Raw genomic sequence first — 27,563 nt, forward strand, 5'->3', positions numbered from 1 at the left:
AGCAACGGCACATTTAAATCTTACAAATATAGTTATTTGGCTTATATCGTGATATATATCGTTATCGCCTGAAATGAAAAAAACATATCGTGATATGAAAAAATCTTATATCGCCCAGCTCTAGTCCAAAGCATTTAAATTTTGCAACTGGATTGACTTTGAGCTCATTTTCATTACTGTCTATTTTGGGAAAATCTCTCTTATCATTTGAATTTGATGCTTTGTATGTAATGTCTTAATTAGAAGTAAGATCGATGCATTAAGGTTCAATATTTCCCTATAAAATAACATATTAATTTAAAACACCAATGGCAGTCACCTTAGACTACATTGCTTCTTAGACACTAACATTTCTCACTCTCCTCACATCACATACCAAGCACACCCTCCCAACTTGTTGGTCTATTAAAGCTGCAGAATTTTCCATCTCTCCCTCTGATCTGTCAATGAGGCGGCTGCACTGAATTGCTTCCTGCTGTGTCGACCTCTCCACTACCTCAGCATTCACCCGTAGACTCCAGGGGGCATGTTTACTCATCATTCCCCAATTCCTATATGTACCATATCTGCTGGGTTAGATGAGCTCAGAGTCTAGACTACAAACTCTAACAATGTTCTGTTGGTGTAATAAGTCAGTGGTCTGATTGAACTGTAATTTTTTTTTTTTAAATCATTCTGGCTGCAGTAATAGACGGCTCTAACTCATCTGCAAGTTGACATATTTACATTTACACATGCACGAACAGAAACACAAACAGGAACCTTTTTTTCACGTTTACTTGAACTTCAATAGCAATACAAGACAATCAGAACACTTGAGGCGATATGTACAAGGATCTCGGGGGAAGTTGCAGAAAAGTTCTGAGGTTTTACATGATCTCTGGCTCTGCAGTCAAAAGTTCCATCACCTACAGTCAGTGGCAGGTCGGGGCGCAGAGGTTTTGGTCTTGATGTGAAATAGGATTGGTCAAGAGTTCAAAATCAATAGGAGGGGATGTTTTTAAGAGGCCCTCCAGTTGGTATAGATAAAATGCTTCACTGTGATACATTAATTATACAAGAATGATGTATATACACACACCCTTTCTCTCGCTTCCTCTCTCAGACACACATACACATACACACAAACACTCCCTTGCGCACACCCGTGCTCATCAAGCTACGCGCACACTCGTACGTCACGCACACTTCAGCACTTCCTCCTACAGTATGTAGCCTTGTAAAGCCACTATAAAGTCATGCACATGTTCTTTGAAAAGATTTTTTGGCAACACACAAGTGCTTCTTTGACACACTGCTTGCTTGCTACAGGGAGGGGCAACACCCAGCCGATGAAGCAATAGAAACTTAGACGACTGGCCAATAAGGATAAGCACCGATGAGATGGGAAGACACAGCAGGGTTTAGGGAAAGAGAGAAGAGAGAGGGGAATAGGAGGAAGAGTTATCAATGGATCACAGTCATACAAAAGTAACAAAACATGGAAAGGGGGGAAGTCTCGTGGTGATCGGGAGATAGAAGCAGGGAGGAGCCATCACTTTCACAGGCATCACTGTTAATCATCCATCATCATTAACCTTTTCATTAACATAATCATAATCGTTTCCATCAGTTTGATCGTCATTATGTGTTGTTATTATCACCATCTTCCTCCTCCTCCCTGATTTCTATACCCCAATCACCACCGCCCTAGTCACAGGCTCGTCACCCGCTGCATCTGTCCATCATCTCCTTCAGAGGAGGGCTCTGGCGTGTACCCTGCCTCTCCATTGGATGCCATCGGTGGTGGCTGGTAGAAGGTCTGGAGGTGATTAGGCCGAGGGCCCAGCGGGGGTCGCCCGAGGCTGTACGGCAGCTCCAGAGATGGCCGCTGAGGCTGACCTGTGGGGCTGACTTCTTCTGGACCTTCGGGGCTGCTGTCTGGGTACGAGAGGGTCGGGGGGGAGTTGCGGGTATAGAAGCGAGGAGGGGAGCTGCTCCGGCTGTACACCTGCGGGGAATGGCGGGAATAGAGGTTGTTGGGAGGGGAGTTACTTTCTCGTGGAGCGAATATATTTGTCGGCGGAGAGCTTCGGGGGAAGATGCTAAGCGGCGGTGAGCGGCGGTCTCCAGGGTAGAGAGGGGAGGGGTTTGAATCTCGGGCGTAGATAGGTGAAGAGTCAGCATCAAGGTCGAGATCTGGGGTCAAGGGCAGAGAGAAGCTGTCAGAATCTTCTCGCTCACCATACCGAAGAGACCCTCTGTCTTTCCCTCTTTTCCTCCCATCTGGACCTCCATCTTTGCTCTCAAACAGGAAGGATTCCTCCCTGTCTACATCCATCCCTCCTCTCCATACGTCAAGCACTCTGTCCTTCTGTTTCTCGTTTTCTCGTTCGATCCCTGCTCTCCAACCATCTCTGTCCTTTAAAAATAGGGATTCGTCTTTCTCTCTCTCTATTCCACCTCTCCATCCATCCATCCCAAAATCTTTCTTTTGAGTTATAAAAGTCTCTTCCCGCTCTGTCTCCGCTCCTCGCCACACCTCCATCCTTCCATCTCTCCTCTCCAGCATATGAGACTCCTCCCTCCCTCTGTCAATCCCACCTCTCCATTTGTCCATCTCTCCATCTCTCTTCTGAGAGGTAAAAGATTCATCTCTCCCCATCTCTCCTCCACTCCTCCAATCATCCATCATTCCATCTCTTTTTAATAGAAATGTCTCATCCTTCTCTCTGTCCTGGCCGCCTCTCCATGTTTCTACACCTGCCTCCCTCTGTTTCATCAGCAGTGGCTCCTCCAGGGCCTTGTACAGGGGCTCTGAGTCCTGTGGTGGAGGTGGAGGAGGAGGTGGGAGGGGCCTGTCCCGATAACGATCCCGGTCTCGCTCTCTTTCTTTCTCCCTGTCTCTGTCCGTCCCTCCACTTGACTCTGCAGTGCTGCGGTGGCGGGACAGAGTACCAGGTGTGCGGCTGAGAGTGGAATAAGGTCGTGCTTGTACATCGGGGGGACGCGCTTGCTGTCTTTCCTGAAGCCCACGGCGTCCCAGAGTACCTTGCAGCTGTGAGCGGTCCCCATCTTTAAGCAGCTCACGGGACTCAGAATCCCCAGAAATGCGCGCGTGTGACCAGCCATCTTGTAAGCGAGGCGTTGTGGTATGATCTTGTCCACGTGTCGTGGAATGTGTCTCAGTGTCTTGTGTGAGGTGCCTTGTTTGTGACCAGCCCTCTTGTGCGTTATGCCGTGTGCTTGGCTGCAAGGAGGTAGCCCATCCCTCTTGTGGCGGCTGTGTGTGTCGCGTTAAAGTGGCAGTGTGAGTGAGAGCCGGCCTGTCGTGGTGGTGCGGCCTCGCCAAGCTGCCGTAGCGCTCAGGAGGAACAGGCATGGGAACTGAAGGCCTCAGGTTGCTCTGTACCAGCTCTGAAATAATCATCTTCTCTAGTGCTGCTGCATCGGACAGATTACGACGCATCCCAGCACCACCGCTCAGATCTGCTCCCCCGTGCGGTGTCAGGAGCCCCGGGGAGATGTCGTCCCCTCCCATTCCAACTCCTCCGTCCCTCAGAAGGTCAGTGCTGCCCACTACTCCAGCTCGGGACCCAGGAGTCGTCCCTAAACCGTGCAGGGTGAAGGTGTTGGGGGTGTAGCCTCCATTGAGACACACACTGTCCAACCCACAAGACTCCTGGCTTTGTGAAACGCCACCCTCTGTTAGGAGAAAAAAGAAAATGCCAGTCACAAAAAGCCAAGGAACCCATAAGAACTTTAGCATTAAATATATATGAATGACCAAATGAATGAATGAGCAGAGTTTGGTGTTCCTGCTGAGAGTGTTTTGGATATTAATATTTCTGAATGAAATGTTTGGTTATGTAGCCACATGGAGAAATGTGCTTTATGTCTTTATGGTCTGTGCATTGTGACTGTGTGCAAACATTTCACAGATAGTCTATGAATTGAAGCACAGTGCACAAGGGAGTGGCGCTCAATGATTCAAGTGAGCACAAGAGGGAAGAGCTCATACTCTGCTTGTTTCTGAAGGTTCCTACTGGTCCATGTTAAGACAGAAAGACAGAGAGGAAAAGTATCAAAAAAGAAACAATTATTTCAAGTCGAACAACTAAAGCAGAATTAAACAAACTCAAACAAATCCAAGCATCCATACTGTACAAAAAACAGACAACACTGTACTGTGCAAAAGCTTTAGGCTATTAAAAGCTAAACAAACAAAACTTTTTGTTGCTTTATAAATGGCTACTGTATATAATAGTGGTCTAACAGTCACTCAGTATTCAGCATAGCCTAGAGCTTTGCAGGGTTTTGTGCATATACATAAATAAGAGAATGGTAAAAGATAATAATAAGAGAAGGAAAGAATAGCCAGAGAAGCAGGGAGTATAGAGAACTGTATTAGGATGTACCTGTGGAGGTAAAGGGTTGATTATATCCCTGGGCCAGCACTGTGTCATATGGAGAGGCTCCAGCATGAGTCTGCAGCACTTGGTTAGTCAGAAAATGGTTCCCCAAAGCAGCTGATGATAAAGAGGGAGAAAATAAATGGCACATTCTTTGTCTGCAGAGCCAGCATATCTGAGCTATAAACTCTTGTACCTCGGTTAAGAGTAGGTGTATTATTAACATCCGCTGCAATGAAAGACGACTCAGTCTGCCTGCGAACGGTGTCATTCCACATCCTTCTGATACGACTCTGAAACAGACATATTACAGAAGTTCAAACCTGGCTCAGACACAAAGAAGGAGACTAAGAGGCACAGAGTGCTTCAGCATACCTGTCTGTTAGCCGTGGCCCTGCGACTCTGGCTGCTGGTGTAGCGGCTGTTGGATCTAAGGGCGGCACCCTTAACCGAGTCTGGAGAGCTGGACGAGGAAGTTGCGCAGCACTGCGAAAGACGCAGGCAACGGCCATAATCCTTCTGACCCTAAAACATTATTTAGTCATGTAGAAGATGGCTTTCTTCAAATATAATTATGTCACTGACAGACACCAGCAGTTATTTAATGATTCATGCTCACTGACACTGACCTTCCTGGCGAGGCTGCAGTGCAGTATGCTGATAAGAAGAGCCTGGGCAGTGTTGAGGGACGAGAAGAGGTAAGCCAGGAGGAGAGATGGAGCAGATAGGAACATGAGGCCTGAAGACCAAGTGACACTCTGCAGGAAGAGCAGTGTCAGGGAGCCAACTGCCCATGCCCTGCAGACACCAAAGCAAAGACATATTTTACTTTTCTGATGAGCGATCTAAAACATAGGTTTTCACTTGCCTCACGTTGAAAATGAATAAAATTCAACTGCGCCTCTATTTCACAGGGCAGCTAAATTATTAACACAAAGAGGAGGAAGGAGCATGTAACAGCACTGAGGTTTGTAAAGCCAAATGTACCTGACAGCCCCCATCAGCAACAGGAACTGTGAAAGAAAGCTGTGACAGATGTGGGCTGCATTACCTTGAACATGCTCGACATTACTCACATACACACTCGCTGACTTTTTCTCTTTTGTTGAATGAATGCTTTTTCTTCCCTCTATTTGTCATTTTTGCAGCAATGCTAAGGTCTGACCTTTACTCACTCAAAAGGACGCAGAGTCTACATAGGTCATGCTGCTATTCAAGACTGCTGCAGTGCATTTAATTCGGGTTTTTAAAGGCTACAGTTGCTGCACTTCTTCTTTCAGTTCTCTTACCTTTATTAAATGATATTAATGAAATTTCATTCAACATTAATAATAACAAATGCACTCGAAAGATGTTTAATAAAACAGACTCACAATTTATTTTTATCTGTCTTGCCTCATTCGGCAGTTATCAATTCATGCTTTGCACAATGACACATAATAATTCACCGCCGAACGGCACGAGAGACTCTTACTAACCTCAGGTTGTCATGGCGACTGGAGTCTGGCTTCAAAGCAGCGGTGCTGTGCATCTTATGTAAGGTCATCACCAACACAATGAGGTTTAACTGATGGCAAAAGAGGAAGATCAAACACAGTCAAATATATGCTCATTAAAACAAAATTACTGATCATGACGCTATGACACAGTCAAACAGGAAACGGTTGGCATTTCTAACACGAGATGAAATCTCACCGTAATGATGACAGCAACAGGTCCGAGGAAACTCCAGATAAAGTAATTGTCTGTGCGTAGCCAGCATCTGCAAATATATACAAACAAAACAACAAATTACAGGAAAATAGGAATCTTAAGAAAAACAAATTAATAAGCAGGAGATGACACAACAATACTGAGTAACTGTCCCCATGCAAGCTTCCAAGAATGTGGAGTCAAACCCACACACAGCAAACACACCCACAGACCAGTCATCTTACGCAGTTTTCGAGCCGTAGCCTCTAAAGTCGATGGCTGCGGACACGGCCACCACCAGCCCAGGAACAGAGTATCCACACAGGTAGAAATACTTCCTCCTGGAGTTCCGCCCCTCGAACACCTCCCGCTGGAGCAGGTACAGTTCTACTCCTTCCAGACACAACCAACAAAACACAGAGAGCAGCGAAAAGTGCAGCAGGCCGGCGGTGATGGAGCAGAGAACCTGAAAAATCAGGAGGCAGCCAAAAAGTGATTTATTACTATTGAGTTATTATGTCAAGCTTTTAAAATTATTATCTAGATCAAGACGCACTTCTTTAAAATGCTATTGTTTTCTAGTCCAATAAATCATAAAAAGAAATAAAACACTAACAGTGTACTGAGTCTTGTTGGCACCAACAAGGAAAAGAACTTCAGTGATGAGCAGGTTAGCCCACAGGTTACAGTGAATGGTGCTGTGGTCTGTATGCCAGGGCGCCCCTTGGCAGCACAGTGTGGTAAGGCAGGTCGCCAAGCACACCAATGCTACGGAGATGCCAACCCAGGAAACCACATAGACAAAAAGCTCTTCCACACCAGCTCCGAACTGACAAAGAAAAGCAGACATGAAAGAAAGTGTAAGACATTCATATGTATTTATCTTGATGCCCATTTGTTTGTGGGCATATCACGTGCTGAAAACTGCTGTGTTTCTATCCTTGTTCCACATAACATTTATTTAAAGGAATGCAATCATACCAAACAGAGTGAGCATCTTACTGAGAACACAAAATTTAATTTCATGGCAGAAAAAATATTCTGCTACATGTATCACTCTCTCTTTTACAGCCACAAATCCGAATTATCACCCACTTTGCACTTGATTTTTAAACAACATTTCAGAGAGAACAGCAGGGGTGAACTCCAACTGTGCAACCACAAATGGGCACCGTGGCGGGCGGGGGGAATCGACAAGTTCCTGGTGGGTGAGGATGGAACAAGTTTTATTTTTATTCAACTTTAAAGTCTGTCAGCTGTTCATCTCAAAATCTGACTTTTAAGATCTTAGTCTGACCACACAAGCAAATGCATGTAAAAGTACAAGAAAAAACGTGACTGTTTTCAGTGGTACGTCCATACTGGCATAATAGTTGCCAAATTAAACATATTGAAAATACATTCTGTGCTCAAACGGTGCAAACGCACAATGGCAATATGGCGAACAGTAGCTTCCACGAATTAAATGCTGCTATGTGTCAGCGTGTGTTACTTACAGCAGGTTGCTGGTATGTCATGAGGACAGCATAGCTGGACAGATGGTTGCAGGCGCAAGTAGTGTGTGTGTTGTTTGTGTGTAACAGGCGGCAGCCCTGTGTAGACCACCTGCCATTCCCAGAAACCCCTGATGCGTTCCAAAAAGAGCAATTGGGACCAAAGTGGTTCTCCAGCTGAGGAAACAAAGGCATCAATAAACAGTATGCTCGACACAGCAATTATGCAAAGTGTTACAAATTTGTTCATTTCAATGTGACTTTTACGCTGAACAGAGTTAAGAGACCTGCAGGTGCCTAAGAGTGAAGATCACTGGCTCGGTGAGATACACTCTGCTGGATCCTCTGTGCACAGATGCAGAGATGACATGAGAGTTCACCACCAGGCTCTTATGCCTGACCTCTGAGCTCTGGCCCAGCCCCAGTCCAAGCCGCAGGGTCGAGTTCTGAGTTGTCAGGAAGGAGCCCAGGTTCTTGTAGAGGGAAAGGACTAATTTCACCTGGCCTGGAGAGAAAACAATAGAAAATAGCATGAAATAATTGATCTGGAATAATGATATGTCTGAAATCTTACTATCTGAGAAAAGCTAGTATTACTTCTCCAAACAATCAGTCTTAGCCATGGTTTAATAACTATAATTTAAGAACTACTGCTACTGCTGTGAAAATAAGATTAATATTTCCTTCTGCAGTGCTCTTATATTTGGTGCTATGGCTCTGTTATGGGAGTGCAGCACCGGGTCCCCGTGTATAGAACAGGGCAGGCACTGCTAACACAGCAAAGAGGTTTATATGTGTGCAGAAGCTATAGGCAGCCTAAAGATTCAGTAAACAAGTATCAGCTTAGCCATTAGCTCATGTGGCTTGGCACTGAGATCAGCTGATCTGCCTGATTGCAGCAGAGCTTGAGGATGTGCCCTGCCTGAACTAACACTGATCAGTTTCTCCTATGTGCCACATACCGTTGTTGCTGTACTGTTGCAGGGCCAGTGCTGATATCTGTAGGATGCTGTCGCTGTCGTAAGTGTTAGGGAACTTCAGGTCCTGTATGTCCGCCTCTGTATTTAACACGTACACCTCCAGATCTGTGCATAAGAGGACCAGAGGTACACACAAGTCTGGATGAGCTGCTAGTTTGAGGAGAATATGACAAGAAAACGGACGAAAAAGTCAGCGTACCAACATTTGGTGCCCTGTCACTGAAACGTGCTTCATAAAGGTTATTAGCCAAGAGAAACGCTCCTTTTTCTACTGCGTCTAATAGCAGTGACGCAGAGCGTGACTGGTCAGCATTGCTCATATCAGCCCACGACACAAGAGCTTCAGGACCGAGCAAGTTGTCAACTGTCTGAACAACAGCCTGAAAAACAAGAGGGGAGAGACAGTTACATCTATCAGTCTATCTAGCTACCTAGCTAGCTGTCTATCTATCTATCTTACCTGAACATAAGCTTTGCATGTGCGTTCTCTCTTCTGCAGCTAAAAAAAAGCAGAAAAACATCTGTTAGATATCTTTTAGAATCGTCATTGTTGACATTTCTGTTCATTTCCAGGAAAGGTCAAGCACACATCCACACTGACAACAGCAACAATTTACCTTGTTGTAATTGCGTGCTGCTGACTCTTTATTGGCTGGTCTCAAGGCCTGGAGCTGAGCGTCCAGTATCTCGAGCAGCTGTTCAATTAGCTTGACGGACATGCTGACATCACCGGCATAGATCCGCCCCCGGGTCAGGTTGACCAACTCCCCGGCGATGTTGGCTGCATTCTCTCCACTCTTAATCTGGAGTGAGGCGGGGGTGTTTAGAATGTCAAATATTTTGACATTTAAGAGAGAGCTGCTTGCTGACTAGCTTTAGGGCATTTGCACAGCATGCGTGTGCATTTGTGGTTGTGTGTGTGCGTGTGTGACTAACCTTCTGTGCAATTTGGCTGACCCAGGGAGAGGTGCAGTTGGAAAGGTCAGGGCCTCTGGAGTTCCAGCCCACTGGAGACGACATGCATTGATAGGAGGCTATACCTGCAGAGACGGAAAAGGTGACGCAGAAAGTCAGAAAGGAAACCGACAGTTTGTATTTTATAACACCAGAGCATAGACCAGATATGAGACAGATGTAGCCTCTGTGTCTGAAGTAAAGCCATTGGAGAAGTCCGTTAAACTTGGCATTCTTTCGTATTGACAGAAGGGGGCCTTTAGTTGATTCTATAAGAGTCTAAGAGAAAAATCTACTTCTCACTTGATTTATCGTCTGAGAAAAGACATTCTGGATGAGTTTATGGTTTTAGTGTCTAATTTCATATGTTATGTTAGACCACACAGTACTCATTTTACAAACGGTCGTCCAATTTAGAGTAAAATATTTGTCAAGGGTATGCTTTAAGATTGCTACAACAAGTTTTTTCCCGCTTCAAAATAGGCCATTAAAGAGTGATTATGCAAGTAAGTACAGTTGGTCCACATAGCGCTAAGGCAATAATCCAGCAAATATGTCTACACTGGGGTAGCTGTGGGAGAACATGCGGCTATGTGAGAATAGCCTGTCCCATGCATGCCCCAAGTGGGAGCACTTACACAGTTTTGTCTTTTGAGATCCCCTATATGCCCCTCATGATATCCCATGGTAGTTTTGCTTTTTTAGTGGGTACCCATGAGGGTTTGCTGTGAGCAAACAAAAGTGGGCATGCCCACAGAAAATCCTCTTTGGCCTCCCATATAGGGTTTTTAGGGCAGCTGTGGGACACCCACTTGGAGCCTGTATGGGAGAAATATTGGTTTTTCTTACCCATACATTTCCAAAGTTCACCCACACCTGCTAACTGTGAGCTTGGATATTATTTATAATAAAGAAGAACTGCAGGGATGTGTAACTTTGAAAGATTAAACCATAGAAATAGAAATAGAAATATGAGGCTTAGTAAAGGTGACTGATGTAAAACATCAGTAATATGTATATAGTGATATATAGAACTCTAGAAGTTAACGTTATAAAGCCATATTTAATTTCCTAAAACAGGCTAACTTGTTTTGATAGGGTTTAGGTTTTTCTTTATGTTTGTTTGCTTGTTTGCAGGCTTGTTTAAGCGAGTGGCTCCACATTGAAGTGGTTTACACATTTGCCTAACGAGTAGAAGATCCCCAGTTCCCCTTGAAAAAACAAGGGGTGTTTTGTTAGGTATAGTATCAGCTGGAAAAATGGCCGAATCAAATAAGTGGCACTACCTGCTGTGGCAGCCCCTATCGAATGTCAGAGCTGCTGACTTTTATTTTTAGAGACATTTTGCTCAAAACTTCATAGCAGCTGGTGGTGATAATGCGGGCTTCATGCTGCAAGCCTACAGTGAACCCCACTTGGACACCCTCTCTGCTTAGTGTCAGCAAGTAAGTCTGTGCATTTTCCTGTTATTTCAGGTCAACTGATAAGCAAAATTATAATTTATGAATGATCAAATTTCCCTTTAAATGAGCTAATTAAAAACATTTTATCACAGCTCTGGTGATGTTTCTTTATAGGAAGTCCAACATTTCTTTACTGAATGCCAATTTTTTAATGTGATGGAAAAGGCCTGGAGAAGTATCCAGCATCCTCAATTTCTCAGTAAGAGTCACCCCTCCCTTTTCCCTTTCAAAATACCTAGATCGGTACAGCCAAAAATGCTTGACTCGAGTCTTCAAACAAAAGTCAGTGAACCAGTGGCCAAAATGTCTCACACATCATCTTTTACTTGACTATGTGTGTATTTTTCACTTTTCTGTGCAGATAATTCCAATTTTATGGTTTATTTTGATAAAAGCATAATTTATAAAGGTATGTTTGAAACTTTAGGAAATCACTGCCTTCTTGTTACACCGTACGCATTTAGTTTTTCCTTCTCAGCTCGTCACTAACTTTGCTTGTGCTTTTGGTTCCGAGCAAGTGTGGCACAATAGGGTTCATTTTTGCTGAAAACAGCTACTGCTGGAAACGAGGCCAATGAGAATGAACCCTGCAGTTAATAACATAATAACAGAACTGCTGTATGAGCTAAAAGAAGTTGCAAAGCTCTCCACAGCAGAAGTCAGGTGATTATTTACCATGAATTGAGTTTGAAGCCTTTAACTGATCTGCTTAATTGCTGCACACATTTTGTTTACAAGACATTTAATGAAAACCAAGACTGGACACTTGTTCTGCAAATTAGGTTTAAGTATGAAACAACAGCCACGCCTATTTCCAGTTATAACCATCGTTTAAGATAAGACTCAATCATCACTGCCGTGCCAAACCCATGTCCAAGCCATTCAACATGATTATGAAGAGGCAAAACGCACTCCAGGCATCTCTACATAATCTCCATAAGAGTTGCTCCTCAGAGGGAGGCAGGGCTGAGGAAGACAGCTGCACAGCGAGAGGAAGAGTCGCTGAACCCAGCTTCTCTACACACTGTAACCTCTCAGACTCATCTGAGGCAAGTTCAAAGAGAGGACATCCGACTACATTTCAAAGGGAAACAGGATACACAAACACACACACACACAAATGATACTACACACACATGAAACAAACATGTTGGCATGCTCACATCTGCGCACACACACACACACAAACATGCATATGAAACACACACACACTGGCATGCCCACATCTCCCACACCTACCCAAAGACCCCTTAGGGCAGGGCCTTTCCACGGTCTCCCCCTTTAGGGTAGGGGGCCACTGCACCCCTCGTGCCACCCGACTCTCACATCCTCCCACCTGACCCAGTCCCCCAGGGGCCAAGGGGACACGCAGAGGAGGGCGTGGGGTCAGAGGGACCATGGCTGTGATCGGCCGCTGGTCAAAAGGCCCTCTGTTGATGACACCAATTGGATGGGAGGCTGACGGCCGTACTGGAGTCAGAGCCACTGTGGCTGTGTATGACCGGACAGTGGTCATCAGAGAGGACAAGGGCCCTGGAGGGTCAAAAAGCACTGTTAATTCTCCACATTTATTACATTAGTCACCTATGTCCTACTATCATTCAACTGACCTTTAGTAGGTGGTGGTGGTGTGAACTGTAGAGGGTATCTCAGTACATAGTAGTTATTCCACACATACAGCTGGTTGTCTCTGGGGTTGTAATCTATGGAGGAGATGTACTGGTAGGGGTTTGGGAATGGTATCTGAACAGGAAGCTCCTGCCCACGACTGGTATCGTAGGCATAAACCACCATGTTGCTGCTGGCTCGGCCATCTGCCTGCCCCTCATCATCCTGGAAAACAGAGCGCACGGCGTAGAGCACGCCGCAGGCCATGAAGGCGTTGCTAGCTCCACGTTTGTCAAAGCCAGTTGCCCAGGTACCCTCAAAGCGGAGAGTGTAGGGGTTCACCTGCAAACAGGAAAGAAATGATGAAAAAATCAAAACCTCCTCTTTTCTTTCTTCATCCTTTCCAAAATACAATCATCGATCTGTTTTCCTTCCTCCTACCTGGCTGACCACGATGCGTCCATTATTGGCTTCAGTAGAGTAAATAACCCAAAGGCCGTTCTCATCCACTGCCAGATCGATGTCCGACTTCCCTCCCCAGCGGTAAGGCGAGGTATCGTGGTAGTTAGCATTGACCACCACTGCCTCCCCGCTCTTGATACGGGTGCGTAGGTCATATTTCACAAGGTTGCGTGTTCGCTCCTTGTTGTAAAATACGGCACCGTCATACACCACAAAGCCTGTACCATCCACACGGCTGGGCAACCTAGGAGATTATTATGAAATACATCATGAAATGTGTGAAAATCTATAGTTTGTGACTTTTTACTTTTACAGAAGAACAATAGAAACGATACTGAGTCAAAACATCAAAATTGGTGTGTTGTGTGTTGACCGGAAAGCTCAGCTCAGATTAAAACCACCCAGAACATCACCAGCACCAACTAAACATCAGTGATATTAGCAAGATATCTCCACAGAGTCCAAAAGATACTAAAATTAAACATCAACCCCAGCTACACTTAGTCTTGCTTCATTCATTTGTATTTTGTAAGCAGCATAAAGGGATACATTTTGTTATACAATCTTGTGTTGCATAAGGAAAATTAAATTATCTTGAATTTTGATTCTTTAGTGCTCTAATTAGGATATTATTTTGGTGACACTTGCAGATATTGTGGTAGCCTTAAGAGCATTTATATAATACCTTTTAATAATCCCAGACCTTTTTATTCATCACTGAGAGCAAGCCTCTCAGAAGCTGCATGCATAGATTTTACCTTCATTTGAAGGCACAGTGGTGGTAAACTTTACCACTAACTATGCAAACTACTACACAAAGAGCTAACAAATGAGTGGTAACACATTTAATGAGTGTAGCAGAAATCTTATCATCTATAAATGGCAATGATGCTTTTAACTATAACTCTTCTTATTTAACCATACGTTATAGATACAGAATATATGAAACCAACTTTTTATACGGACAAAATAAATGTTGCTCTTTTTCCATAATAAATTGATTTGGCTAAATGTGAAATAAGCCCCCAAGGCCTGCAAACTGCCATTATTTTTATTACAGACTACTTCATTGATTTTTTTTCCAGCTGTGATTAATCTGTTACTTTACAGTTTCTTAAAAAACAATAAACAAAGCAGACCCTAGAGTAACTGAATATTCATCAACTATCTCAACAATATACGCGGTACACAAAGCACTCACTTATAGGTTGTGGTGACTCTGTTTTGCCGATAGTCATCCCAAGAGGCGTACTCATACAGCACCTCTGTTCTATAGGGTGTCCACGGCATGACATACAGCCTGTCACCAGCTTGCAGGGGGTCTTTACACCAGGCCCCTGATTGATGCTCCACCTCCAGGAGCGAGGAGGCTGGCTGGATGCTGAGCAGTGAGCCAGGACACACGAAAACTGGAAGATGGGAATTAGGCGGGGTAGAGGCAGGATGTGAGAGAGAAGAGAAAGAGAGAGGGAGCAAAAGCGCAGGAAGGGAAGTGCGAAAAAGAGTGAAGAGAAAGAAAGTGGAGGCAGGTGTGGGGAGAAAATGGATCAATGCATGAAAAATGGATTGAATTAAATGCAGTCAATGCAGCGAGATTAAGGAAAAAGAATGAAGAGAAAAAGAGAAAGGGATTTAAAACACCTGTGCTGATCTTGAGAGGCAAGCAACAGAAGAGACGTATAAGTGTTGAGAAATCACACACTGTTAGTGTGTGTGTGGTGAGTAATACAACAGGGACACTGCAATGAAAGGTGTGAGTGTATTTATGTGCTTTTTGTGTGTATGTGTGTGTGTGTGTGTCTGTGTGTGTGGGTTAGTGCAAAAAGAGTGAAAAAGAGTGTGAGGTAGAGTCAGGGACGCAGAAGGCGGGGCTAAATTTTGCCTTGAAGTGAATGAGAGGGCAGGTTAGTTTACGCCGAGCACAACGATTGGTCCACCCACATGTCAATAACTGTATGGACACATATGTATACTGTACAGTCTCACACTGGCATGCAAATAGGCATGCACACACACCCACACATAAGCAGTGCTTGGTAAGCACACATCCAGACGGATATACAATCACACAGATTTCGTCTTATTTTTCCTATGAAGATAAATAAGGGGCTCTTCCTATAAGGGAAGAAAAGGGAAAATAAGCATGAAGAGGATGACTAGACAAGAAGGAAGGAAGGAAGGAAGAAAGGAAGGAAGGAAGGGAGAGTAAAAAGTGAAAGAAAGAACAAAAGAAAGATCGAAAGAAAAGAAAGAAAGAACATAGAGGAGGGAAAGCTTCAAAGGAAGATTGTGTTTATGTACGTGTGAGTGGCTGTGTTTGTGTTGGTGTGCACAGAGACTAAAGGAGAGACAGAGAACAGAGAGATCAACCAGGAGCAAGAGGGAAAGAAGAGGTGAAGAAACTAAAGCAAGAAAGCAAGAGAGAAAAGATGAAGAGAGACTAGGTGCAGAACCTGGATAAAATTGGATAAAAGGACGGCTTTCTATACAACGAGAGATGGATAAAATGGGGAAAAAAGAACTGAGTAGGAAATGAAAAAAGGGAGGGGGCAACATCCAGCATGATTACGAAACAACGTCCTAGGGTAGGAGGAAGAGAGAAATGGTAGGAGAGAGGAAGAGAAGGAGAGAAAAGAGGGGGTTCGGGGGTAAGGAGAGATCAAGATGCTACAATGTATTGTCTTTACCTTTTTGGTCCACTTCTACTCAAGCATAGGAAAAAAAAGAGGGAGAGAAAGAAAGAAAAGTCAGAGGGTGAAAGAAGGGAAGTAAAGAGAAGCAAGAAAGCAAGCAAGAAAAGCAGGAGAGAAAGAAAGGAAGGAAGGAAGGAAGAAAGAAATAAAGAAAGGGAAAAAGAAAGAAAGAGAGAAAGAAAGATTTGCACAGATAAAGACTTTGGAACTCATTCTCACCACATACATTATTGTTCACGTAAAAGGAAGGAGCACGAAAGAGACCCAACATATTCTTCTTCCCTCTTCTCCTCCCCTCCCACCCTATCCTCTCCCCCTTCCCTCCCCCACCTCCCCCGATCTCTCCTTCCCTCAATCAGGCTCCTGTGGAGAAAAGAGAGCAACTCCCGTGGCGTGAATCTGGAAAAGAAAACACACACGCATGCACGCGCAAGTGCATACTCCCAAACACACATACACGCAGGAGACATTTTGGCAAACAGTTTTTCTCTCTGTACTTTCTCCGTACAACTTTCTTGTTACATTTCAGAAACACAAGCATGCACACACGGTCCCTGAGAAACAAAACAAAAACGAAAACTCCCAGTCTTTTTCTATCCATCAGTTTCTCAGGGAACTAGTAAACATCAGAGATCATACGTACAAATAATAATAAACACCAAAAACCTAAAATGCATCTTGGCGAAAAAAAACAAAAACATAGGTTAAATCTGTGTGCACTTGTGTTTGTGTTTATGTATGTGTGTGAGTGTGTTTGTGTGTGTGTGTGTACATACAGTATATGTGTGTTTATGTCTGTTGAAATAAATATATATGCATACTCACTGTAAGGGACACACTCATACTGGATCTCCAAGTACTTGTATGTTCCAGGACAGGGGTCTGGGAAGACGTCAACCCCTGCAACCACCACACACTGAGTCCTGTTGTTACACCTGGAGGACGGATGGATGGATGGATGGATGGATGGATGGATGGATGGGTGAGTCATATGGATGATGGAGAGAGAAAGCAAAGGAAGGAAGGGGAGTGATTACCAGACAGGAAAGGGGAAGCAAAGGACACTCCATTTGTCTACTCTCCCTCTCACTGAATATTGATCAGTTCTTCGAGGAAAACACTGCTGAGTACACAGCTAATGGTGCAGCCAGGCACTCATACTTAGCTGGAGAGGTTGCTTCACCTGCATGTATACATGACACACAAGACAACCTACTAATCAGCGTGTATGTTGTGCAGCAGTGCACACATACAAACAGTTCATGCGCTCATTGATTGCCGTAGCCACTTCTAAAAGACGTATTCAAATAACTCGAGTACGATATTTTTAACTGCTTATGCAAATATAGTGTACACACAGCAGGATGTGCAGCCCAACACATACTCACCTCTGTGACATGATCTTTAGTGCGTCAGGGAGGTAACACTGTGTGTTCTCCATCTGGAAGGGGTCTGCATCACAGATCTTGTCATCGGTGCGTCCGTAATTGGCAGTCTCCACCATAACCACATCACTCCCTGGGCAGCGCAGCTCTATGGGGTAACCCTCACATGCCAGCTCCCTGCGTAGCAGGCCAAATGGCATAGCGGCCCGGGACATGGCTGCACAGTAGGCGGGGGAGAAGTGGGGTGAGGCAGCAGAGGATGAAAGGGAAAGGCGGAAACACAAGAAGAAAGAAAAGCCAAGTTTTCAAAATTTACTACAGGCAATAGGAGCTTCATAGTTAAGTTAATACATTTCTAAAAATTGGCATTTGATTTATTTTTGTAGTGTCTGATTTTGTAGTGTCCTCGATGACAGCAATTTTAAACCTCAGAAGAGTCTCAAATGGCTTCTTAGAGCTATAAACCAATTACTGACTCCCATGTTTTAATGTCCAACTTTACAGCTGAAATGAAAATAGTTTTACCTTCTAAAGCTAATTTAACCACTTCCTAACAATTTTCTTGTAGTAGTCTTCAGGCTTCTTGAAGGACATTCAAAGTTCTTCTGTGAATGTTGGCTACCTTTTCCTCTGTTCTTTGTCAAGATGATTCCAAAACGCTTCAATAATTTTGAGGTCCGGGTTCTGGACTGGCCAGTCGTAACTGACAGAGCATATTGCTTTTCAATCCAGGTATGGTTTTACTGCACTGCCAGTGTGTTTGGGATCAAAGAAAATGAAAAGCTGAAAATGCTGCATCTCTCAGGTCCTGTGTCAGCTATTTTTTGGATTTTTTTCCTCTTTCTGAAGGACATGACTTTCAAACACTGTTCATCTGCTGTATAAGTAGTTTTTTAGACCTGCCACTTCTTCTTTTGTCCACCACTTGTCCAGCTTTGTCAATTTTTTTAATAGCATACCGCACATCATGCCATCAAGTTTTAGGCTAACATCTCATCTGGTGCAGAAATACTATTTTATGCCCGTCAAGCTGGCATTTTTCAGAGATTCGTCTTAAGAAATTGAAACAAATTATCTGTTTTTGTGAAAAGTACAAGGACTGAACTGAAAATGTGTGAAAAGCAAAGAAAACGCTTAAAATACATTCAGAAGATGTTTCTTTCCACACAAAAAGCTTTTTGCTTTGTATATCTGTAATAGTACTACTGCTGGCTCCTTGCAAAATATAAAAAATGGTGGTGGCTCAAAACGTTTGCTCAGTACTGCATAAACCACCTATTAGTATTATGGTTTGAAGCAGTAATTCATAATCATGGATGCTGGCACAGTCTCACATTTGTTTTAAGCCTTTTTTTGCACTTAGTTATGAGTGGTGCTCTGTGATGGATGCTAACATGCAAAATCTAATCCCAAAGTTACGAGATGTTAACATCTGATACCATGGATACCGTATCTATGGTATCCTTTGTACACTATGGATGCACTGGATTTCAGGGAAATTCCATATCGAATTAAACATCTGCCTAATGGTGAGCACGGAGAAAAGGCAGGGAATGAGCAATTTCTGTAGGACTGGAGACTGTACAGAATGTGATACTAACAATATTAACATGGCCATGCTGATTACATCATCTGGGCTACATTGTCAGGCTTTGGGAAGATAAATACTCCTGGTCTACAGATGGGATCAGCTATCCAATACCACGAACTATAGGACATTGATCCCATTAATGATTCCCTAGGATAGAGACCTTACTTTGACTGCCTCATTCAAATCATTCCCATACCTGTATTTGTTAGCACATTTAACACACATTACACATGCTTTGAAATTGTGAAAACGTTGAAAACCGCTAATTTAATCTTTAAAATGCGCAAGTGTGAAAGCTAACACTGGAAGGATTCCCAGACATGACTGCTGACATAATCTCGTCACACCTCCTTTGTAACAGCTACATGTGACGCGCAGCTTTGAAACCACTACTGACACTCAGGTGCTCGGTAAACACAATCAGACAAGTATAGGATTTCATTTTCTTTGAGCACTACGTGTGAATATGTTAAATACAGGCTCAGCGAAAACACTCACCTGACAACCTTTTAAAGCTGTGTAAACCATGGTTATTGGAGAAAATCCCATTACCATTACCTTAATCCGCTTTCTCACACGAGTTTGAGTATCGTGTACGCATGACAAGGTGTTTGCAGCATCAGGATTAAAACATTAAAGCAACACTTTAGTGTGACTAGTATGCTGCTGATGTACTGTAACTGTCTGCCGTGCTGAATAGCTGATTGTTAATCGACTTTGAGCTACAGGCAGCTCTTCATACACTCCACTCATACACTTGTATTCAGATCTTGTGTTTGCGTAGGTCAAAGCATGTCATACAGCTTGTCTAGATGCCTTTTTTAGTGGCACTGGGCTTCACTCGATTAGATGTGAGTCACTCAAATTTGTGTTGCACTGACATTATCTATGGCGTTTCAGTTTATAGGATTCCTCCTGCTTAATGCTGTCAGAATCAACACCTCGACGTGACGCTTACCTTGGCCAGAGGGCGCAACTTGAGCCAGAGTGAGCACGCCCACGAACCACAGTGACACAGCCATGCTGGGCAGGAAGAGTTAGGACGTCACACCACCACAGTGCTAGGAGAGCCTGGGGAGGAAGCAGTGGAAGTGTGAGACTGTGAGTGAAAAACTGCACCCTCTCGTCTTAGTGGAGATGTGTGTGCGCGCACGTGTGTGTGTTGGATGGTCAGAAACCCACACTGACTATGAAAGAGTGCACATGAGACACCACAGCAGGGTGGAAAGAGGACAGAATAATAGAGACAGACAGACAGACGGACGGACACAGAGTGGGAGCAAAATAAAGATAACAATTGAACAATCGGTGCAGTGAAAAGCCCCTCAATCTGCTGTTACCATGGTGATAGCACAGTGCAGTCTCAGGAAGTGAGAGAGAGAGAGGGATGGAGAGTGAGGAGGTATACAGTGGATGTGCGTATCTGTTACTGAAAGCGCACACGTGAGAATTTGTGTTTTAAGTCTGTAATTAGCCAGAAGCAATACTGGCAACTGACCCATAAAAGAGTCTTAATCTTTCTATCCTTAGACACACACACACACACACACTCACAGAGGCAGAGGGCTGGGCTCAGCTTAGGCCACTTTTCAGTAATCCTAAATAAATCATGTCGTAGAGACGATCTCTTCCCCCGCAGGCGTAACTAGGTAAAGCAGCTGACTGAAGACACAGGTGATCAGAGGGCAATGGTGCACTGTGGATTTTTATGAGGGAACATACGGGGCGCAGGAAGATGAGCTACAAGAGAACAACAGTAATATGACTCCTTAATATAAACTGAACTCTTGGCCCTGGACAGAAGGGAGAGAGGAGGGGCATCATGTACGCCACAACATTTCTTTTTCCTTTTAGGATTTCAGCTACAGCTGTAGTGTGGACTGCGTAACCAGAATTACGGTCTTGGGAGGTTGTGTGTGTGTACATAAACATATGTGTGCATGTGTGTTTATTTGTGACTCGGTTTTCGCTCCATCTTCTTGTTAGGTAATGATGGCCGACAGATTTAGGTCACTCCTCAACAAATGTCCAACACGCATTCAAAGACTTGCGCTTGCACGCACGCACACACAGACAACCTCGCACGCATTCGGGCACACGCGCATAAACTAAGAAAGAGAAGAGAAACCTCTGCCTTCTTTAAATCCACTCAACCAACAAGGCTGTAATAAAGGCCCCAGGACCAGTGAGCTATGCACACGCACACACAGTAAATATAAAAGACTGAACAGAATGAGAACATTTCCATTTTTTATCAGATGCACGCACAACCACGCAAATACATACACACAATATGTCTAGTCTCCTGCAAACCCCTTATGGCAGCATTTTCTTATGCTTGCTACCCCAGATCTCTCTCTTTCTCTCTTGCTATCTCACCCCCCCCCCCCCCCCCCCCACACACACACACACACACACCCCTACCCCCCCCCCCCCCCCCCCCACACACACACACACACACACACACACACACACACATAGATGCAGAGTAAGTAGAGCAAGGACACTGATGGCCCTTGACAAAGCCACACACCCGGTTCCCCCTGTTTGCACCACCATGCTTACTGCCTACAACCAAAATCCTGCCCCGGGGAAGCGGCCGGCCTACTTGAAGTGGCAGCTATCTCTAAGTGAGGGTATGAACATAATGCTTAGAGTGAAAAAAATTACACAGGCGCACACATTAACGTGCATGCTGCGAATACACCCAACCATTTACAAAGAATATACACAGAGAAAATTCGTTTGCATGTTTTGCTGGACGATTTCATGAAATAAAAATATTCTCAGTTCATCATTTTACACACAGCTACACGGCAGTATAGCTTTACAATGATAGCTGTTACAAGAATTTAGGCGTGACATCTAAATTCTTGTCGTTTAGACGTCAATCACACAATTCTGCATCACACAGATCCTTAAGAATGTGAGTAGCCTGTTGTAGAAATAATGTAAAAATCAAGTTACGTACATTCACGTGCGTTAGAGGCGCAGGCCATACGATCAACAGAGGGCGAGATAGAAAGAGAGACTAACCTCCCTCTCTTTGGTCACAGAGCAATCAGTGCCTGAGGGTAGATCACTATGAAGCACAAAGTGACAAAGCAGCCTTGTAGCACTATGCTCTTAATGGATGAATGAATGTGTGTTTGTATGTGTGTGATGGAGAGGAGAGACTAATTAAGAGGTGTGGGGGAGAGATATAGATTAGTCTTCCAACAGAAACCCTGAAAGGTTTATTGGCTGAAAGACTTTTTAATAACAAGAGTGGGAGAATTTTCTTGTCGCTATGGCTAATATTTAAGAATCAAAACACACTACAGTGCCTTGTGCAACTGCCAGTTTCGGACCATTGACCTCTACATTTCCCAGAGGGCTGAGGCCTACATGCTGCAGTCAAAGCCACTTATGGGGTTTTAGAGCCTGTATGTTTGTCTGGTCGATGTCTGACTCCTGGGACTAGAGGTGTCGCATTCCCCTACATGTATGAGGGTACACAGAAAATATGGTAGTAACTAGCATATCAAGCCAAATTTTTCTTTTATTTTATGTCATATTTATTGTTTTTATGATTTTAACCCCTACTTTATATATATCTGGAATACTAGCAGGTAGTAATTAATCCCACAGAAGGCCAAAAAGACTCCCTGGTTTCTCGTTCTGTGCCACATTTTTTAAGAGGTGCAGGCCGGGATCTCTTACAAAAGAAAGTTTTTGCACAAAAAGTAATTGGGTTTTCTCTCACTTAAAGAATTGAGTCTTTGCTAAAGACTGCAGGAAGACTGCTTAAACATTGATAGGTTTCCTCACATATTTATCACAACTGTAATCCTGCCTTCAGCACACACTCCCTGAGCTAAAAGCACACCATGCATTTGTGCTCTTCAAGCATTTTCTCCGTATCAGAAACTCTCCAGAATTGTACGGGTTTGCTCATTAATCATTCTTTTGTTTTTACCTGATCAGTGCGAAGCATAATAGCTGAAATCTGTTACTGTCACATTTAAGATTATTGCCCAATCTGAATCTTTCTTAAAGCACATAATTTACTTAAGTCTGTCTTCAAATAATACTTTTATTTTTTTTTTAAAAAAAGGCATTACAACTGTATCTGCTCTCCATAAGTGGACGTAAAAAAAAAACAAAAAAACTTCTTAATATGACAAAATCCACAGGAATTGCCTGATTGATTGATTTTAAAATTAGTCGAAGTTTATATATAGCCTCCCTGTAAAAAAACAAAAAAAACAAATCCATTGTCCACGCCAGTAAGAGGTGGGCGGAAACCAATCTCAGACCAACAAGGAGTACAGTAGGAGGCCTGTGCAGCATTCATGTCAAGTGGGTTGCATGGTGGAGGTGGAAAGATTCTTATGCCAATGAGTTGCAAGCTTTCATGACAGCTGTATGAGTGGATCATGTTTTTTTTAAACTATGTATAAAATTGCATTGACAGTGTACAATTATGTGCATTAAATATGGGTGGATGGCAGATTTTGGCTGCTTTGAGGAGTCCGTGTTCGTTTTTACAGGCACTTTTACTTTAGTCACGGTCCGTGTGTCTGCCCGGTCAACCCAGTAAGGCCACATGTGTTTTTTGTTTTTGTTTTTGCTCTCTCTCCTGTGTTCGCTCTGCCTGGGCGGAGCTCATTGCGGGCTCCCGCCTTTGGCCCACGCACCTGGGAGCAATCACACACCTGCGGCCCATCATCCTGCTTTCCTGACTGCTAGTTAAGATGGCGGCTCAGAGTTTTTTTTTTATTATTATTAGTAGTAATATTAAGGCGGCTCAGAGTTTCTCGTCGCTGGACCGTTTTGCAACACATATTGGTGTAGCCCCGGCTGACTAATATCTCGTGTCTTCATAGTGACTCCCTTGCGGTGGTTATCTCTCGTCTTGTGTATGTAGATTCCTGGACCCGTCCCTTGAACCTCTTTGGATTCAGAGCGCGAGTGTTTGGATGAGCGGAGTGGCGCGTGTTGAAGATTGGAGCGAGTGGGCGCACGAGCGGAGTGTGGACCTACGAGCATGTGTGGAGTGTTTTCCCTTCCCCTCCCGTGAACCCCTGGAGCCACGTTCATTCCCCTCGTATTCTGTGTAGTTCACCGGCTGTTGTTTGCTTCAGCTTCAGTCAGGGTTCCGTCAACCCTGACAACTTTAAGTACCGACGAACATAGTTTATAGCAGCATGTGATTTTTGTAATAACAATTTAGATATCGGCTTGAACCGCAATGATAAGTCAATCAACAGAAAAATAAATTTAAAAAAAAATCTAATTATTTCAGGTTTTATCTTTCTGATGCTTTCCTTTGTTTTACCCCTGTGAAAATGTTGTTTTCAGAAGACCTACGGGCTCATGTTCAGCACATGTTAATATTTGTTTGGAAAACAGTTGTGCTGATGTTGCAAAGTCTTGGCACATCAGATCTCTTGACAGTTTGCAGAGGCCTGATATTAGATGATCTGTTAATGTTTCATGGCCAATAGTTTCTAGGAAAGCAGGGAGTTCCAGCCAGACACAACTGGCTCAGAATAATGTTTGCCTGCTCGAAAGAATTAAAAGTGACATCTGTGTTCATTTAGATCTTCTCAACATCTAATGAACATTTTATACTTTCTTCAAAGTCTTCTTTCTCAATTTAGGAGGGATTTCCCTGACACATAACAAGAAAATGTGCAGTGACTTTTTAGCACAGATTTGGATTTTTGCCATCAAGTTTCTTATTTTAGGGGTTTTAGCTTGCTGCATTAACTGAAAATAAAAAAAAATATTCCTGTCCGTCATATTTGATCTATAAACAGCTTTTCAAACCTTGTCAAATCTATCTGAAATTATATCGCATTATATATCGATACAGCTGACAGCTGCCACATAAACACACACACACTCACATATGTGAGTAACATACGTATATGTGTTTATAATTTAAAGTGTATTTAAGTATGCAAGTGATCCTTTAAACTTAAGAAAATGTGGCATTGCTCCCAGTTGTATGTCAGCATAACCTGCTCCGATAATGTGAGCTGCTGGAAAATGTCATCAGAACAAACTCGCAGAGTAAAATACAGGATTGCGGTTTGGATTTTAAAATGTCACATGGCTTAAAAAAGGCCTTTATGCCACTAGATCATCAACTGAAGTACGAGAGAACAGAGCAGTCTGGACAGGAGGGAGAAAAAAAGGTTTATTAATAAAATATTTTAGCAAAATAGCAATATTAGGTACAGTGATATGGCAAAAATTTGTCTCCTCGCAGAGATTTTGTCAGACCGTGTACATTAAAATCACTTGACTAAGCAAAAGCATACGCACATATCTGCATGTCAGCTTTACAGATTATGTACGATTTATTTTTCCTGTTTAAACATTTCTTTAAAAAAATTCTTTATACCACCCATAACCCCTGGAAAAAATTAGCATAGTTAAATATGTCTCATTATTTGTTCCACAGTCTGACTTGGAACTGTAACAGAATATTAAATAGCTGCTCTTTTGACATTGGTAAATTTAAATGGTTTTTACACGCCAAAGTGTCTGCCCCTTATCTTTGTCATATAAAAATCCAAGCAGATGTCTGTTCTCATATCATGATATTGATATTACACTGATATATCCGCCCACAGCTCTGCACAGGCTTGCATAAAATGCTCACAGCACAAACGGGGAGACTGACTCAGTGTGTCTGACTGATTCAAGGAGACGTGAGAGGAACCTGTTCGAGGTGGTCCGAACAGAAAGAGACAAATATGGTGCATTTTACAAGTCAAATGACAGAAAACCCATCCAACTTGTGTGTGCGCATGTATGTGTGTGTCTGAGTGGTTTAAGCAAATCACTGTGTCCTTTCTTTTTACTCCACAGTAGTTGATGTAAATGATCCCTACATGGAAACAAACCTCATTACCTTTGTTTTCTCTTTCTCATCCAACACACAGTGCGGACGCACACACACGCACACACACACACACACACACACACACAGAAAGGAGTCACCGCTCTAAAATCTGGGTTCACAGATAGTTCTCTATATTAATGAGCTCTTTTTCAATGTTTTTGTATCTATAATTAATAGGACACAAACGATGTCTTTGCACACCCTTGGCTACAAATGAATCAGGGATTGAGTCTGACAGTAGAGCAGGAGTCCTGTCACCCACTGAGCTCTTCCTCCATCTATTCCCTTAGCCTTTCTCCCCTTTCATTCACCTCCTTTGTCCTCTGCATCTCTCTATCGCTCCGTCTCTCTTTCTCACAGTCACTCCAGTCTCTCCGCCTGGCCTCCTCCACTGACCCAGTCCTCTCTTTCCCTCTCTGAAATATTGATAGTGGACTCTCACTCACTCGCTCTGCTACCTCTCTTTCTCTTTTCTCCTCATGTTCCCATCTGTGGTGAATCAGCAAACCAAACCCGCATTAAAACCCCTTTTGTGTGTATGTGTGTGTGTGCGTGTGTTTTACATCACTGCTCACTGCAGCACACATGACGCTGCAACCAAAGGTGTGTGTTAATGAACACAAATCACACCACCCATGACAGACCCCTCTGGCGTTCCAGTCTGGGACACCCTATCACAACACTTTTTCTCCTCTCTGATCTCCAAAGACGGGTAATCACGTGCCTATGAATATTTCACAACACTCATGGCTACTACTGACCAAGCTTTAATGGCAGCAGCGTTAAAAACCCCAGCACAGCAGCGCATGGGATCCATGTCCACTCAGTGATCAAATGGCCCTTGGCAGCAGCAGAAGCAGAAGCAATACCAATGAAAGAAGCGGGGCACCTGTGCTGTCCTCTGGGGCATTGATCATATATGTGCGATTGTGCGTGTGAACGAGAGAGAGAGAGAGGAGGGGCGGAGTGCATCCTCATAGCCTATATCCATATCTTACCGTCAATCCTCCGGTTTCCCTCGTCCTCCTCCTCCTCCTCGCTCACTGCGTCTCCCGCATCCCGTCTCTCCGCGCCCTCACCCACTGTACTCTCCTCCCTTTCTCCCGCTCCGCTGCGCCCGATGCATTAAAAAAAATAAATATTCAATGGGGAATTAGTGGAGGGCGAGACCTGCTGGGCTATACGACAGTCATTAGCGTGATTTGTCCAGCAACAACTGGGCGTCCTCCGCCTGTGATCAGTGCGAGAGGCAGGGTTTTGCTCTGCTGGACCTCACACCCTCCCTCCGTCCTGTAGAGGCTCGATGTCTTCCCGCTGTGCTGTGTGACTGTGCGTCACGTTGGTATCATAATTCCCACGGGTTTCATGCCCAGAAATGATGCGGGCTATAGGCCTTATAGCCCCGATGGATGAAGGGAGGGAAACAAACGGGCACACACGAAAACAATAATTAGGCGCAAATTAACGCACAAACCTCGACCGCTCTGAGCCCCTCCGTCGATTTCTACGGCTCGCCGAGCTCAGCTGTCGTTTGTCATTGTTGATCGTACGCCTCCGATGCCGTTCATTAGGTACATCCTTGCACTTAATGGAAAATAACGTCGACGTGATAACAGCCGCTTTGCATATCCTTGAAGAATCGTGATGGGGTGCAGCGGCACATCAGGACGGATATGGAGAAATGTCAGGCTTTAAAAAAAATAGGGGGAAAAAAAGCAAGAATCGCGTTATAAAATAATACTGGGGTTAAAGGGGGAAGGAAAAGACAACAGCTGGACGGTCAGGAGAGATACAGTTTCCCGTTCCTGGCCTCGCCTTGCATCCGTCCGTCTCTCTTCTTCTCTCTCTCCATCCGCTGGTCCGCTTGTTGCGCGTTCTGCAATCGAGAACGCGCAACGCGTCTGCGCTTCTGCGTGTGTGCACGTTTGTTTATGCGTGCGCGTGTGTACTTGT

At 43.9% G+C, this 27,563-nt stretch overlaps 1 protein-coding gene across 6 annotated transcripts; it reads right to left on the minus strand.

The window, feature by feature from the left end:
* Positions 1–759: 759 nt before the first annotated feature.
* Positions 760–27,464, minus strand: adgrl1b (adhesion G protein-coupled receptor L1b). Of its 6 annotated transcripts, XM_084930744.1 has the most exons (27): positions 27,085–27,464; positions 26,609–26,721; positions 19,671–19,783; positions 17,125–17,338; positions 16,562–16,671; positions 15,731–15,745; positions 14,245–14,452; positions 13,023–13,287; positions 12,584–12,923; positions 12,213–12,506; positions 9,493–9,596; positions 9,174–9,359; positions 9,017–9,055; positions 8,756–8,936; positions 8,539–8,661; positions 7,864–8,081; positions 7,580–7,753; positions 6,700–6,912; positions 6,329–6,549; positions 6,087–6,153; positions 5,870–5,958; positions 5,021–5,189; positions 4,767–4,916; positions 4,588–4,684; positions 4,398–4,508; positions 4,001–4,024; positions 760–3,684 (listed from the first exon to the last, which is right to left on the minus strand). In XM_084930744.1, exons 3-27 carry the CDS (start codon positions 19,732–19,734, stop codon positions 1,694–1,696), a joined length of 5,667 nt encoding a protein of 1,888 aa, XP_084786870.1. In that variant the 5' UTR covers positions 19,735–19,783; positions 26,609–26,721; positions 27,085–27,464; the 3' UTR covers positions 760–1,693. The 6 variants fall into 6 exon arrangements, with proteins under 6 accessions (XP_084786870.1, XP_084786874.1, XP_084786871.1 ...); XM_084930748.1 differs by having other exon boundaries at positions 4,767–4,877; positions 26,609–27,464; XM_084930745.1 differs by having other exon boundaries at positions 4,001–4,021; positions 26,609–27,464.
* Positions 27,465–27,563: the final 99 nt, after the last annotated feature.

The sequence above is a fragment of the Perissodus microlepis genome, chromosome 6 (genome assembly GCF_051167445.1).
Source record: "Perissodus microlepis isolate ML-2025 ecotype Zambia chromosome 6, ASM5116744v1, whole genome shotgun sequence".
NCBI lineage: Eukaryota > Metazoa > Chordata > Actinopteri > Cichliformes > Cichlidae > Perissodus > Perissodus microlepis.